Raw genomic sequence first — 15,151 nt, 5'->3', positions numbered from 1 at the left:
CTGTAGTGGCATATAAACCATAAACTATGAATTTCAGCGTCCTGTACTATATTAATTGATTGCAGTGTCCTGTGCTATACTGCAAGATATGGAATTTACAGTTATGTCCATTTCTTTTTTTTTTTGTGTGTGAATTGAATTTACCCAACATGGTTAAGTTGAGTTGGTAGGCAAGTGTTATAATATTTCTCCTGCGATCACATGGGTGAAGGTCGGAAGAGAAGGTGTAGAGATTTGATCGCTGTGAAAAAGCGCTCACACTATCAACAAACGCATTGTTTGAGTTTGGAAGGTGAGGGTTGTGGCAGTATCAGTTGCTGGCCTTTTTATTTAGACAATGCTCAATAATTTGGAGTCTGTGCCCACCTTGGGAGTTAGTGGTGCTCTGTCTGTGTCTGCCCCTACTACGTCATGTCGCAGAGGAGCGATTCCTTCCACTAAAAAGAATGTATTTTCTCTGCATCCTTTTAAGGGTGGCTAGTTTAGATCTAGATAGGATCTAGATAAGCTTTTAATTTTTGACATGAAGCTGCTCTGTTCTTTTTTAAGAAGAGAAAATATTACCCAATTTCTAATGTTTCCTTTACTGATCACTAATATTTTTCTTTTTTGCCCACAGAGAAACTTCTCAATATCTGTTAACAGTACTGCTGTGCTGCGCCTCATGGGGAGGGGCACTGGTGGAGGAGGAGGAACAGTAGTAGGGGTTCCTAGAGGTCGCAGTTCTTCCAGAGGTCGAGGTAAGTAGGGAGGTGAAAGTTCTGGGTTTTTTTTTCCCTGTGTACATAGACATTCCAATATTTCTCTGCTTTTTTTTTTTTTTTGACTGGGGTGAAGCAGAGTTCAGTATTTAAGTGAGTCTTTACTGCCATGCAAGGTTTGACAGGATCATCCATCTCAGTAATGCATAACCTTTTGAAATACAATTTTGATTAACTAACTTTGTGCTGTAGAAGGGTTTTCTATTACCTAAAATAAAGTCAGTAGTTTAATTTACTTCATTACCAGGCTATAGCAATATAATTGTATTACCTTGCTACTCCTGTATAGACGACAGCAGGTAAATCTGCTATGGAAAGTCCAGCTAGTATGTACAGTATCTCACAAAAGTGAGTACATCTTTACGTTTTGTAAATATGATCTTTTAATGTGACAACACTGAAGAAATGACACTTTGCTACAATGTAAAGTTGTAAGTATACAGCTTGTATAACAGTGTAAATTTGCTTTGTCCTCAACATAACTCAACACACAGCCATTAATGTCTAAACCGTTGGCAACGAAAGTGAGTACACCCCGAAGTGAAAATGTCCAAATTAGGCCTAAAGTGTCAATATTTTATGTGGCCACCATTATTTTCCAGCAGTGCCTTAATCCTCTTGCGCATGGAGTTCACCAGAGTTTCACAGGTTGGCACTGGAGTCCTCTTCCTTCCTCCATGACGACATCATGGAGATGGTGTATGTTAGAGACCTTGCGCTCCTCCACCTTCCGTTTTGAGGATGCTCAATATGGTTTAGGGCTGGAGACATGCTTGGCCAGTCCATCACCTTTACCCTCAGCTACTTTAGCAAGACAGTGGTCATCTTAGAGGTGTGTTTGGGGTCATTCTGTTTGAACACTGCCCTGCAGCCCAGTCTCCGAAGGGAGGGGATCATGCTTTGCTTCAGTATGTCACAGTATATTATTATTCAGGATTTATATAGCGCTAACAGTTTGCGCAGCGCTTTACAATATGAGGGCAGACAGTACACTTGCAATACAAATCAATACAGGAGGGATCAGAAGGCCCTGCTCGTTAGAGCTTACAATCTAGAAGGGAGGGTCAAGTTGAAACAAAAGGTAATAACTGTGGGGGGATGAGCTGATGGAGAAAATTAAAATACAGTTATGTGTGTGAGGGGTATGCTTCTCTGAAGAGAAGTGTTTTCAGGGATCGTCTAAAAGCTAATAAAGTAGGAGATAGGCGGACAGATTGGGGTAGGGCATTCCATAGGATTGGAGAGGCTTTGGAAAAGTCCTGGAGGCGAGTATGGGAGGAGGTGATGAGGGAGCTAGAGAGCAGGAGGTCTTGAGAGGAACGAAGAGAACGAGTGGATTGGTATTTAGAGACTAAGCTAGTGATGTAGCTGGGGGCAGAGTTGTGGATGGCAGTGGAGGGATTGACAGAGGAGTAGCAGACACCGAGCGATTGGTAAGGTGGATGAGTCTGGCAGCAGCATTCATGATGGATTGAAGAGGTGATAGACTATGTAGAGGTAAGCCAATGAGAAGGGAGTTGCAGTAGTCGAGGCGGGAGATGACCAGCGAGTGAATTAAGAGCTTTGTTGTCATTGGTTAGAAAGGGGCGTATTTTGGAGATGTTGTGGAGATTGAGGCGGCAGGATTTGGACAGTGATTGGATGGGTTGCTTGAAGGAGAGTTCAGAGTCCAGGACTACACCTAGAACCTTGGCGTGAGGGGATGGGCTTATGGTTGTGCCATCAATTTTGACAGTGAGATCAGGGGAAGGGACATATGGGGGAGGAAAAATTATAAGTTCGGTTTTGGATAGATTGAGTTTGAGGAAGTGGTGTGACATCCAGACTGATATATCTGATAGTAAATTAGAGATACGTGAGGAGACAGAGCGAGTGAGCTGAGGTATAGAGAAATAGATTTGGGTGTCGTCAGCATAGAGGTGGTATTGGAAGCCGTGGGAGGCTATCAGTTAACCCAGGGAGGAGGTATAGATTGAAAATAGGAGTGGTCCAAGAACAGAACCTTGGGGGACCCCAACAGAGAAAGGAAGAGGAGAGGAGGAAGTAGAGTTGTAAAAAACGCTAAAGGTGCGGTTGGATAAGTAGGAAGAGAACCATCGTAGAGTACGGTCACGGAGACCAAAGGTGTGGAGTTTTTTGAGAAGGAGGGGGTGGTCAACCGTATCAAAGGCAGCAGAGAGGTCCAGGAGGAGGAGTACAGAATAATGTTGATTGGTTTTGGCCGTTAGTATATCGTTTGTTAGTTTTAGGAGAGCAGTTTCTGTGGAGTGTTGCGGACGAAATCCAGACTGAAGGGGATCAAGAAGGCTATTATCAGCGAGGTGGACACTCAGTCGGTTGTAGACCAGACGTTCGAGTAGTTTGGATAAAAAGGGGAGCAAGGATATGGGGTGTAGGTTGTTGGGATTGGATGGGTCCAGTGAGGATTTTTTAAGTATGGGTTTGACAAGTGCATGTTTTAGAGAGTTGGGGAAGATGCCAGAAGAGAGGGAGAGATTGAAGATGTGAGTGTAGCATGGAGTCAGAGGGTGAACGCAGCATTTGCGAGGGAACAGGATCCAGAGGGCAGGTAGTAAGGTGGACATTACCAAGTAGTTTAGCAACTTCGTCTATAGTGGTGGGGTTGAAAGAGGGAAGTAATGATTGTACCTGTAGGCATGATGTGTAAAGCGTGGAGGGTATCAGAACAGTAGAGATCTCCGCGCGAATTGTATCTTCTGTTTGAAGTGATTAGCAATCTCCTGGGCAGTGAGTGAGTGAGTTGGTGGGTGGAGGCGGTGGAGGACGAAGTAGAGAGTTGAAAGTAGAGAAGAGTTGACAGGGACGGGATGATAGGTTGCTGATGAGAGTGATAAAATAGTTCTGCTTGGCAGAGAGGAGGCTAGAATTGTATTTTTGGAGGGCAGATTTATATTGGTTGAAATCTCTCTGAGACTTGGTCTTGCGCCACAGGCGCTCCATGAGCATGTTTTTTCAGACTTCTAGTGACATCTGTTTGCCAAGGTTGAAGGGGTCGGGGCTTGATTCTGTGTGTGGTGAGGGGGGCCAGTGAGTCCAGAGAGGCTCAAAGTGAAGTGTTGTAGACAGAAGTGGCTAAGTTGGTGCAGGATAGGGGTGAGATTTTGTCGTAGAGGTTGTCAATAGCAGAGTAGAGTAGAGAAGAGAAGGGTTGAGATGACGTAGGTTTCTGCGGGTAACTTTAATGCGGTTAGAGGGAGAGGAGGTGAAGGAGAGGGAAAGAGTGAAACTAATAAGGTGGTGATCCGGAGAGAGGGAATGGATAGTTAGAGAGGTTGCATGGAGTGCAAAGGTGAGAGAAAACGAGGTCAAGGATATTGCCTTCGGAGTGAGTAGGATCATGTATCCACTGTTTCAGGTCAAAAGAGGAGGTTAGGCTGAGAAGTTTGGAAGGAGCAGAAGTGTTAGTATTAATAGGGATGTTGAAGTCCCCGAGAATGATTGTGGGGATTTCAGAAGAAAGAAAGTAGGGTAGCCAGGCAGAGAAGTCATCAAGAAATGTTGATACTGGTCCAGGGGGCCTGTAGATCACCGCTATTCTTAGAGAAATTGGAGTGAAGAGATGAATGCAGAGTGCTTCGAAAGAGGAGAGTGACAGAGAGGGAGGTGGCTGAAGTACCTGAAAGGTACTATGTGGGGCTAGAAGGATTCAGACACCTCCTCCCTTACGTCCATTGGATCTGGGGGAGTGAGTCCAAAGAAGACCACCATGGGATAGGGCCGCAGAAGACGCAGTGTCTGATTCGTGGAGCCAGGTTTCGGTGATGGCGAGTAGGTTAAATGAGTTGGCGATAAAGATGTCATGTAGAGAGATGAGTTTGTTGCAGACAGAGCGGGAGTTCCAAAGGGCACAAGAGAAAGGGAGGCTGGTCTTTGGAAGAATAGAAATGGGAACTAAATTGTGTTGATTGCGGCTGCTGCCAGAGGGTGCAGGGTGATGGGTACAGTTTAATGATGGAGGTCCAGGGTTTGGGGATATATCTCCAGAGGTTAGGAGAAGCAGGAGGGTGAGGGAGGTAATATGGGAGTGGGATTTATATGAAGGGACATGCCCCAGGGTCTTGGAGATTTTTAGTGTGTGTGGATTTAGAATTAGCAGGAGTTGGTGGGTGCAGTAATAAGGAGAGGACAGAAGTGAGGGTGATACATATATGCTGTGGGGGGGAGAAGCGGGGCGGAGTTGAGATAATTTTAGTATAGAGGACAGAGCTGTCAGAAGGAGTGGTAGAGAGTGCATGTTATAAGGAGAAAGTGCTAAAGGGTAAAACGAGGTCACCTGGTGTCTTTGCGGTGTTTTTCAAAGTATTTTCTTGTGTACCTTCGCTTTGTGCATTCGCTGAAGTGCAGAGTCAGAAGTGCTTCCACTTATTGAAATCCCCCCCACTTGGAGAAAGAGCCCCAGTTGCAAGTGTGCCCCCTGCAATAGCTTCCCCCAAAATGAAGCTTAGCTTTATACTGCTAGGGGTGGGGTGTGGGTGGATTTCAATTATCAATCGGGAGGTAATAAAGCTTGGCTGGTTAACGGCAAAATTCTAACTTCAGAAACAGACTAGCAAGAGGGCACTAAAGTTAGACGGGCCATAATTTTGGGTAAGACCAGGCAGATAATAAAGCATTGTAATGTGGACAGGGCTACAGACTGTTGAGCAAAAACATACCAGCATTTTTAAAGACACACATGAAAAGCAGATAGCAGTGTTTCAGATTTTGGGTGGAGATGGTTCAGTTAGCACATACCAGCATTTTTCAAGACGCACATGAAAAGCAGATAGCAGTGTTTCAGATTTTGGGTGGAGATGGTTCAGTTAGCGCATAGCAGCATTTTTCAAGACACACATGAAAAGCAGATAGCAGTGTTTCAGATTTTGGGTGGAGATGGTTGTTAGCACATACCAGCATTATATGTATATATTATATGTTGGCATTCATGGTTCCCTCAATGAACTGTAGCTCCCCAGTGCCGACAGCACTCGTGCAGCCCCAGACCATGACACTTCCACCACCCTGCTTGACAGTAGGCAAGACACACTTGTGTTTGTATGCCACAGCCTGTTTGCAGCCACACACAAGATTGACACCTTCTGAACCAAATAAGTTTATCCTGTTCTCAGATCACAGGACATGGTTCCAGTAATCCTGTCCTTAGTTTTCTTGTCTTCAGCAAACTGCAGGCTTTCTTGTGCAGCATCTTTAGCAGAGGCTTCCTTCTGGGACAACAGCGATGCAGACCAATTTGATGCAGTGCGCAGTGTATGGTCTGAGCACTGACAGGCTGACCCCTCCCGCCCACACCCCTTCAGCCTCTGCAGCAATGCTGGCAGACAACCTCTGCATATGACGCTGAGCACATGCATTTAACTTTTTTTGTCGACCATGGCGAGGCCTGTTCTGAGTGGAACCTGTCCTGTTAAACCGCTGTATGGTCTTGACCACTGTGCTGCAGCTCAGTTTCAGGGTCTTGGCAATCTTCGTATAGCCTAGACCAGTGATGGCGAACCTTGGCACCCCAGATGTTTTGGAAATACAATTCCCATGATGCTCTCCTACACTGTAGAGTGGATAAGCATCATGGGAAATGTAGTTCCAAAACATCTGGGGTGCCAAGGTTCACCATCACTGGCCTAGACCATCTTTATGAAGAAAAATAATACACACTTCCGCCCTCACACCTTTGTAACCCCACTGCGCTTACCCCCCCAAAAAAAAAAAATCAAAAAAAAAAATCATATCAAAACAACAAAAACACTTGCTGCCACTCTAAATAAATAATAATGGGCAAAAATCCTACCAAGCAGTGTAGAATGAGCGGCGCTAAATACTCAGTGAATATGCGAATAATACATAATCTCAACTCAAATGTATCCAATAAAGTATACACATATCATAAATAACATTGATTTTTACTACTTTAAACTATAATAGCAACACCCTGTGAAGTGAATAGTTGCAATAGATTCTATGAATAAGTAAATGGTGTCCAATTTTAAAACACAAAGAGTCCAATGTTCATTAAATAGTGACCAGTGAATCAATTATAATTCATGAAGCCTTCCAGAAACACTCCTCCACCACACTGCCGTGACTGTGACATCAATCCCCTTATGTGCACACACTCGCCGGCTGTTTATGCCTCACACTGCCTTGTTTGGCTATAGACACTTACACCCTCTTTTCACAGGGATGAAGAGTGACAGATCTTCAGGTGTCAGTCAGAGGCAAATGCACAGCTCCCAATTAATCCTCTTTAAACACTCCACATGTAAATGAAAAAAACACAGCCTCCGATAGTGTAAAACCTTCACACACTTTAACCTCATAAAATTTCACTGCATAGCACTCACATGTGGAATATCAAAGGCACACCATAAATGAATTGCACAGCACTCCAAGACCAAAGTAGCTGGATAATGGATGGCCACAGCAGACTCAGGGCTTACCAGACAGCAAGATGGCAGCTGTAAGGCTCACCACTCCTCGTCCCAGCCCCCGTCAGTAGCCACTCGGTGTATGTTGGTCAGCGTTCCTACCTCAATGTCTACCTCAATGATTGCTCTGTAGCCACATACCGACATGTTTCATCATAGAATTTACTTAATCATGGGATTTCAGAGGATGGAAGTTATGGGATAAAGAGGGATCGCTCTGGTGGGTAGCCAATCCCATGATTAAGTCAATTCTATGACAAAACATGTTGGGGGCGTGGCTACAGAGTGATCATTGAGGTAGACACGGAACACTGACCAACATACACCGAGTGTCTACTGACAGGGGCTGGGGCGAGAAGTGGTGAGCCTTACAGCTGCTATCTTGCTGTCTGGTAAGCCCTGGGTCTGCTGTGGCCATCCATTATCCAGCTACTTTGGTCTTGGAGTGCTGTGCAATTTGTTTATGGTGTGCCTTTGATATTCCACATGTGAGTGCAATGCAGTGAAATTTTATGAGATTAAAGTGTGTGTAGGTTTTACACTATCGGAGGCTGTGTTTTTTTTCATTTACATGTGGAGTGTGTAAAGAGGATTAATTCTGACACCTGAAGATCTGTCACTCTTCATCCCTGTGAAAAGCGGGTTTAAGCGTCTATAGCCAAACACGGCAGTGTGAGGCATAAACAGCCGGTGAGTGTGTGCACATAAGGGGATTGAAGTCCCAGTCACGGCGGTGTGGTGGAGTGTTTCTGGAAGTCTTTATGAATTATTGAATTGATTCACTGGTCACTATCTAATGAACGTTGGACACTCTGTGTTTTAAAACTAGACACTTTATTTACTTATTCATAGAATCTATTGCAACTATTCACTTCACAGGGTGTTGCTATTCTAGTTTAAATGCCGCTCATTCTACACTGCTTGGTAGGAATTTTGCACATCTTTATGTAGAGCAACAATTCTTTTTTTTTATTTTTTTATTTTTTTGATCTTGAGAGTTCTTTGCCATGGAATTCCAGGTTGAACTTCCAGTGACCAGTATGAGAGCAAGAACCCCAAATTTAACAAGCCTGATCCCCATTCACACCTGAGACTTTGTAACACTAACAAGTCACATGACACTAGGGAGAGAAAATGGCTAATTGGCCCAATTTGGACAATTTTCACCTAGGGGTGTACTCACTTTTATTACCAGCGGTTTAGACATTAATGGTTGTGTGAGTTATTTTGAGGGAGCGGCAAATTTACACTGTTATACAAGCTGTACACTCGCTACTTTACATTGTAGCAAAGTGTAATTTCTTCAGTGTTGTCACATGAAAACATATAAAATATTTACAAAAATGTGAGGCGTGTATTCACTTTTTGTGAGATACTGTATGTGATGGGATTTTTTGTAAACCTGGGTTTAGCAAACCTTAAACTTGTATTAACGCAGATTATCTTGAAATCTTAAAATCAATATACATAGATTTTCCTTGCAGAATCATATTAACTACCTGCAACTTCTGTTCTTCTGCAGCAGAGGAAATGCCTGATTCTGAATCTGAGATTGTTGAGGGAGACTATATTGCTCCTGAGGAGTTACAGGCCATTCTTTCCAATTTTAGTCCATTTCAGCTCTTGACATGCACCACTTTGAAAGTACTAAATCTGTGATCTATTGATGCTGCCACCTGTCTGGAATCCCTTAAAGAATATGTAAACTGAACATTTCATATTCCTGACGTGCCAGCTGTACCATGAACTTGTATGAAAAGTATCCCTTTCTATGTGTTGCTTCCTGGTGTTACTGCCAGTCCCTCTGCTTTCCTTTTTAAAACCTGACCACACAGAGCTGGAGAACACAGTGCTCAGTTCTCTATCAATACTGGGAACTCAGCCTGCTCTCCAATGACCAGACTTGTCCTAACACACCCCCTTGCATATCCATTCACTTGTATTACAAGTGATTGTTTACAATCACTTTAAAGGCTTAGACTGCCCTTTCTGGTGCACCGGAAAGTCCCAGATGTACTTCATGGGGTTTGGAGATTGAGGAGGCTTTTCTTTTGAAACCATTCTGTTAATTTGAGGAGGCTTTTTTTATAAAGTGGACCGATACCATTGTGGATGCGGCAGCCTATGGTCCTAAGAAAGCACAAAAAATCCCCATAAACATTTGGAGATTCTCTTAACTTTGGCTTTAACTGTTGAGCTGTAGACAGGTGTGCAAAAAGCAGTTGCTAATGGATTTCTGAGGTAGGTTGCCTCTTTGGGTTTTCATTTAGAGGTAAAAGTACTCATCTGCCCCAGCAGGATAACTTCAGGCAGGGAAAACTCCAATTGAAACCCCTAATCATTTCCAGCTGTTGCATGTCTTCTGAATCAAGTGGTTATTCCCCTAGTTTCTATGGTGGAAAGATATATTAGGGGTTCTACGTCCCATTTTTCAGACCTCATTTTGGATTTCAAGGCCCAAAAATGTCTTCATTTAGGTTCAAAAATGTATTGCTTAACCAATGTCCAGTGTTCTAAGAATCAACTCCTGTGTCCTTTTAAATTTGTGGCTTGAGTGCAGCAGCGTAGGCTCCCAGCAAAGTTTCTGCAGTGGCCATTCAGGACAATGGTAGTGTCGTATAACCTATACAAATGGTCTACACATCTACTCCAGTGTACTGTACTGATATGGCATTTACAGGAAGAGTCAAAATTCCTCTCCTTGTACTTGCCTTTAAATCTATTTCTTAGAGTTCACTGAGGGACCCTATAATCTTGAGCCTGGTATTGCTTTTCCACAAAACTGAGGCATGCTGGGACTGGGAGGGGTTATAACAGCCTAGTGTCCAATCCTTTCGTAGGCGGTAGTAATAACCCAATTGTCTCTAAATCCTGGGTCCCTTAGTGTCATTAAACCCAGAGTATGAAAAACTCATTACATGCTATATATGCCTGTTCATATTTACAAAGCCACTAAAGCATTTGTTTTGTGTAGAGTGAAAAATACCATTTTGTGTTTGTAAGCTAATTTACTCTTATGAAACTGTTTTAATTTTAGTCATGTGACTGGGACAGCACCCATAAGGGCTGGCCCGACACTCACATAGTAGAGGGCATACACCAGCAGAGTAATAGAAGCCCCTCCCAAAGATCTTTCCCTGCAGATGCCAAAGGAACAGGGAAAGATCATGTGACCACACAACAGTGTTGCAGGAATAAGATAACTAGAGGATTAAAAAAAAATACAGTGGCATGATATGATTTATGGGACTGAATTATGGCAATTTACACTTCTGTTTGGTATCACTTTAATGAACTCCAAGAAATCTTACGGTAAGTATGAAAATCCATTTTGTTGGCATATAGTTTATGTTCATCTCCTTATTTTAAAGGCAGAGGAAGAGGGGAAGGTGGTTTCTACCAAAGAAGTTTTGATGAAGTTGAGAGTGGGTTTGGTCGAGGAGCCCGAGAGATGCATCGGTCACAAAGTTGGGAAGAAAGGTAAGATAACTTGCATCAAAGGAACAAAAAAAAAGCCAACTCCATGCTGAAATATTATAGCACTCTGTTTTACTTGCTTACTTTATAATCTATTACCAAGTTATGACACGAAGATAAGCAAGTTTCTTGTCTATTGGCTGACAGTTACCTTTTTGGGTTAAACTGCCACCTACAGGAGGGTTAGATGAAAAAAATGTAGGCCAGCCCAGGATAACTCTGCCTGCTACCAGCACGCTACAGTTTTGTGCTAGTGTTCTAGAAGAATAGATTTTTTTATTCTGCTCTGCTGTTTAAAAGACCAACCAGCATTTTTCAGTCTGGTATTTCACATGCTAGGTCCAGTCCCCTCTGAACTGGATGTTGTAGGACTGGTTTGGAAGTGACACAGGCACTCAGTTCTGCTAAGTGTACTTTCCAGATTCTATTATAGTAAAAACTGGCTGATTGAGCACCAGTAGCTACCTCATGTGCACAGATCTCTGAACAAGTGCCCCATCCACCCACCCACACACTCAAAGGGGTTAACTACTTGTTCCAGGGGTAAAGGAATAAACTGTAATGCTGGACAGACTGATTTTGTTAGCACCAAGGACCAGGGTGGCTCGGTGGGTCCAGAATCTGTCTCTGGTTAGGGGTGGGAGGGAGGCTCTTTCATCCCAAGTGACATGTAGTATTGTGCAAAGGTTTTAGGCAAGTGTGAAGAAATGCTATAAAGTAAGAATGCTTTCAAAAATATTTGTTTATTTTTATCAATTTACAAAATGCAAATTGAACAAACATTCTAATTCATATTTGGTGCGATTACCCTTTGGCGGCAAACCAACATGAATGCATACACTTACACACTTTGTACACTTGTACAAAGTCAGGGATTTTTTTTTTTTAGGATTAGTAGGCTGTGTGATCAATTATCCTAAGCAAGTGCCAATGATCATCAATTTCACATGTAGGTTAAAACAGTCATTAACTGAAATGGAAACCATTGTGTTAGGAGGCTTAAAATTTGAGGAGTGAGGAAAAGCCAAACTCTGTTATTAAGGTAAGGTTGTGGAAGGCAGTTTCACATCACAGGTCATACACCATGGCAAGACTGAGCACAGCAACAAGACACAGGGTAGTTATACTTCATCAGCATGGTGTCTCCCAGGCAAAGATTTCAAAGCAGTCTGGGGTTTCAAGATGTGCTGTTTAACCCCTTTTGCAGAAGCACAAAAACTGGCAATGTTGAGGCCAAGGAAACAGATAAGACACATCATGCTTCCCTTTGACATCAAAAGATGTCCAGTACTACTATCCGGAGAGCTCTGCACAGAAGTGGTCTTCATGAAAGAATTGTGGCCACAATGCTATACCTCAGATGTGAAAACAAGTCTAAATGACTCAACTATGCATGAAAAAACATTAGGACTGGGGTGCAGAAAAAGGGCTGCAGGTGTTTTGGACTGATGAATCAAAATTTGAAATATTTGGCTGTAGTAGGAGGCAGTTTGTCCCCCAAAGAACTGGAGAGCAGTAAAATATTAAGTGTCTGCAGGCAACAGTGAGACATAATGGAGGTTCTTTGCAAGTTTGAGGGGCTGCATTTCTGCTAATGGAATTAGAGATTTGGTCAGCAGCAATAGTGTCCCTAGTGATGAAAAATGGAGGCAGATCATGCCATACCATCTCAGAGGTGTATGATTGGCCCCAAATTTATTCTGCAGCAGGACAATAACCCCATACATATAGCCAATGTCATTAAGAACTATATGGAGCTTAAAGAACAAGTCCTGGAAGTGATGGTTTTGCCCCCACAGAGCCCTGTTCTCAACATCAGGTCTGCTGGGATTACATGAAGAGAGCGAAGGAGTGGAGGTAACCTACATCCGCAGAAGGTCTGTGGTTAGATGTTTGTAACAACCTGCCTGCCGAGTTCCCTTAAAACCTGTGTGCATGTGTTCATAAAGGATTTATGTATTTTGGTAATTGATACAAACTATTAACACTTCTGTTTCTGAAAGCATTCTTGATTTACACCTTTTTTTCACGCTTGCCTAAAACTTGTGCACAGCAGTGTGCATCAACCATTAGAAAGGAACCAGCGGCCTCACTTTGGCAAATGAGGTATATCGAATGCTGTTAAGGGCAGAACTTCACATTTTAGCCTTGTGTTCAATGAGTAGACAGTTATCAAGCAGACTTTATCGGCCAACAATATCTGGACCAGTTACATCCAGACAATTTCCCTCTGGTGTCTGAATGTGGGTTGAGCTATAAGAGTCTCTTTTCACTTAGTTCTGTGTGTTTTTATTTTTTATTTTATTTGGCCAGTAGCCAGTTTTCTGGTAGGTAGCACTACCTCGGTCCCTAAGTGAATTTCAAGAAAAGGATTTTACAGTGAGTACAACAATTCTCGTTTTCCATTGTAAAGCAGCATTATTGGAGTTTATCTGGGTCATTCTGAAAGACAAAGTGCACTCATAATTGTTGTCCCCTTTCCAGACCTAAGAGGGTCCTCATCCTTTCTCTCTACATATACACCGTTACAAAGAGCCGACTACCACGACCATTTGAACCTGTCATTTACTGCCGTCAGTAAATATACTGAAATTTCACTTCATATGTTATCACAAGGCCAGTGCTGTGTCTTCATCAGGAGAAGAAACTGAAACTTCTTTTTGTTTACTTGGATTGGGAAAGTTTAGAACCTCTGTCAGGGTTTGTTGGGAGGATTCCTTCCTATGCAGTGAGCAGAACAGAATTTTAAGGGAAATATCCCTAAGGCCGGGTTCACACTGCTGCGGGGGGAGATCCGGATGTGATTCGCACTGCAGTGCAAATCACATCCGATCTCCGTAGCGATGCGAGTTCAGCCATACAGATAATATGGCTGAATTCGCATCGCTCCCGCAGCAAACTCGCATGGGACCCTTTTTTTGGTCCGCAGCAGAATCTGATCGCATGGGTGTTCACACCATGCGATCCGATTCCTGTGCGAGTCTGCAGATCGCACTGCGATATGCGGACGGATCTTGGGGTGTCATTAACATTTCATTGACACTCCCAGCAGTTCGCATAGGGCAGTGTGAACTGCCGGCGGGAGTCATGCGATGCGGGAAAACGCCGCGGATTCGCGGCGTTCCCGCATCGCTGTGGTGTGAACCCAGCCTAAAGGAGACAAACTGCAACAGGTTCTAGCCAATTCCCCAATTATACAAATAATACTATCTGATAATAGTATAATATAATTGGCTGAGTTGGACTTAGTGTGTTATCTTCCAGTAATCTTCCATCTTCCAGTAATTAACATGGATACTACTATTCATATGCTGGCAGTACTTGTAATCAGTTGCACTTTAGGCATGATCGGACTTGTAGTTCCTCAACAGCTGGAGGGCCACAGGTTGAGCACCCATGTTTTTTTATTTCTTCTTCCCTCCGTTAGTGTTGAATAATTGTCTTGAACAGGAAGATTGTCTGAAGCTGTTGGATCTAGGAAAAGTTGATGGTTCTTTAAATGTATGACCTGCTTTCGAGTACCTTTTTTAAAGCTGTTTAGGCAAAAAACGATCTGTAATGACCTGTGTCGCACAATGTGATGGGAGCTGGATCCTGTAGAAATGTATTGTACTGGGTGCCCAGTCCTCTTCCTGTCGCTGAAATTCTGGCTTTGCAATAATAGTGCCAAGTCTTTTCTGACAATGCAATGAACAAGCTCCTGATGGGAAGCTTCCCCCCTCCTCCCACCTCTCCTCTCTTCCTCTATTGGGAACATTTTGTTTCACAGTGTATGCTGCATATAACTTGATCTGTGGGGCAATGGGGGAGAGGATTGTGTAATTCATCTGACTTCCCACCATTCACAGAAGATGTTACTTGTAGTGTACACTATGAACATGTTTTACCAATGGAGGAGGGGGTAGATCACTGTCGAGAGCTTGTTCATTGCAGCTGTTAAGCTGCTGTTAACACTGTCCGCATCGGAAATTTAGTGGCAAGGAGGAGCCTGGGCATTCTTGCACAGACATTTACTACAGGATCCAACTGCCTGCTCAACTTGGAACATCATTACAGGTAAGCTAAGTTGCTAAAGCTACAGAGAAGATATATATCTATATATTTTTAAAAGATAAACTTGAGCTTTAAAATTTCTATTTAATGTCTTAGAGTTAAATATGATACCAGCAGAAGGAGATTTGTAAAAATTTGTGGCATGTGTCTGAAGGTTATCTTTTTCTGCCCCAACAGAGGAGATCGGCGATTTGAAAAAACAACACGAAAAGAAGCAGGTAATTGTCTTCTCCTTTTGTGTGCTATAGTTTTGGTGTTGGATGTATGTACATACACAGTTAATTTAGTGCTTACTGAGCTAAATCAATTGCTTTTTAAAGGGTTACTCTGCTTTAGTTATGAGCAAGCATATTGTTTTCTTTCAGTAGGCCTGCAATTAATATGTAGTTGACACTGAAAATATGTCCTACAAATTCC

At 43.0% G+C, this 15,151-nt stretch overlaps 1 protein-coding gene across 5 annotated transcripts in view; it reads left to right on the top strand.

Annotated features, from left to right (window-relative positions):
• Positions 1 to 15,151, top strand: part of GIGYF2 (GRB10 interacting GYF protein 2) — a 268,385-nt gene that overhangs the window by 98,303 nt on the left and 154,931 nt on the right. For all 5 annotated transcript variants that reach the window (XM_077488487.1, XM_077488486.1, XM_077488485.1 and 2 more), the window contains exons 5-7: positions 620 to 740; positions 10,576 to 10,684; positions 14,912 to 14,952. In XM_077488487.1, coding sequence (XP_077344613.1) covers positions 620 to 740; positions 10,576 to 10,684; positions 14,912 to 14,952 — 271 coding nt within the window. The remainder of the gene's footprint in view (positions 1 to 619; positions 741 to 10,575; positions 10,685 to 14,911; positions 14,953 to 15,151) is intronic.

This window comes from Lithobates pipiens, unplaced genomic scaffold (genome assembly GCF_037356315.1).
Source record: "Lithobates pipiens isolate NorthernLeopardFrog02 unplaced genomic scaffold, aLitPip1_a1.2 Scaffold_18, whole genome shotgun sequence".
Classification (NCBI taxonomy): Eukaryota; Metazoa; Chordata; class Amphibia; order Anura; family Ranidae; genus Lithobates; species Lithobates pipiens.
The sequence above is the reverse complement of the archived record's forward strand: the minus strand, read 5'-3'. Positions and strand labels throughout refer to the sequence as shown.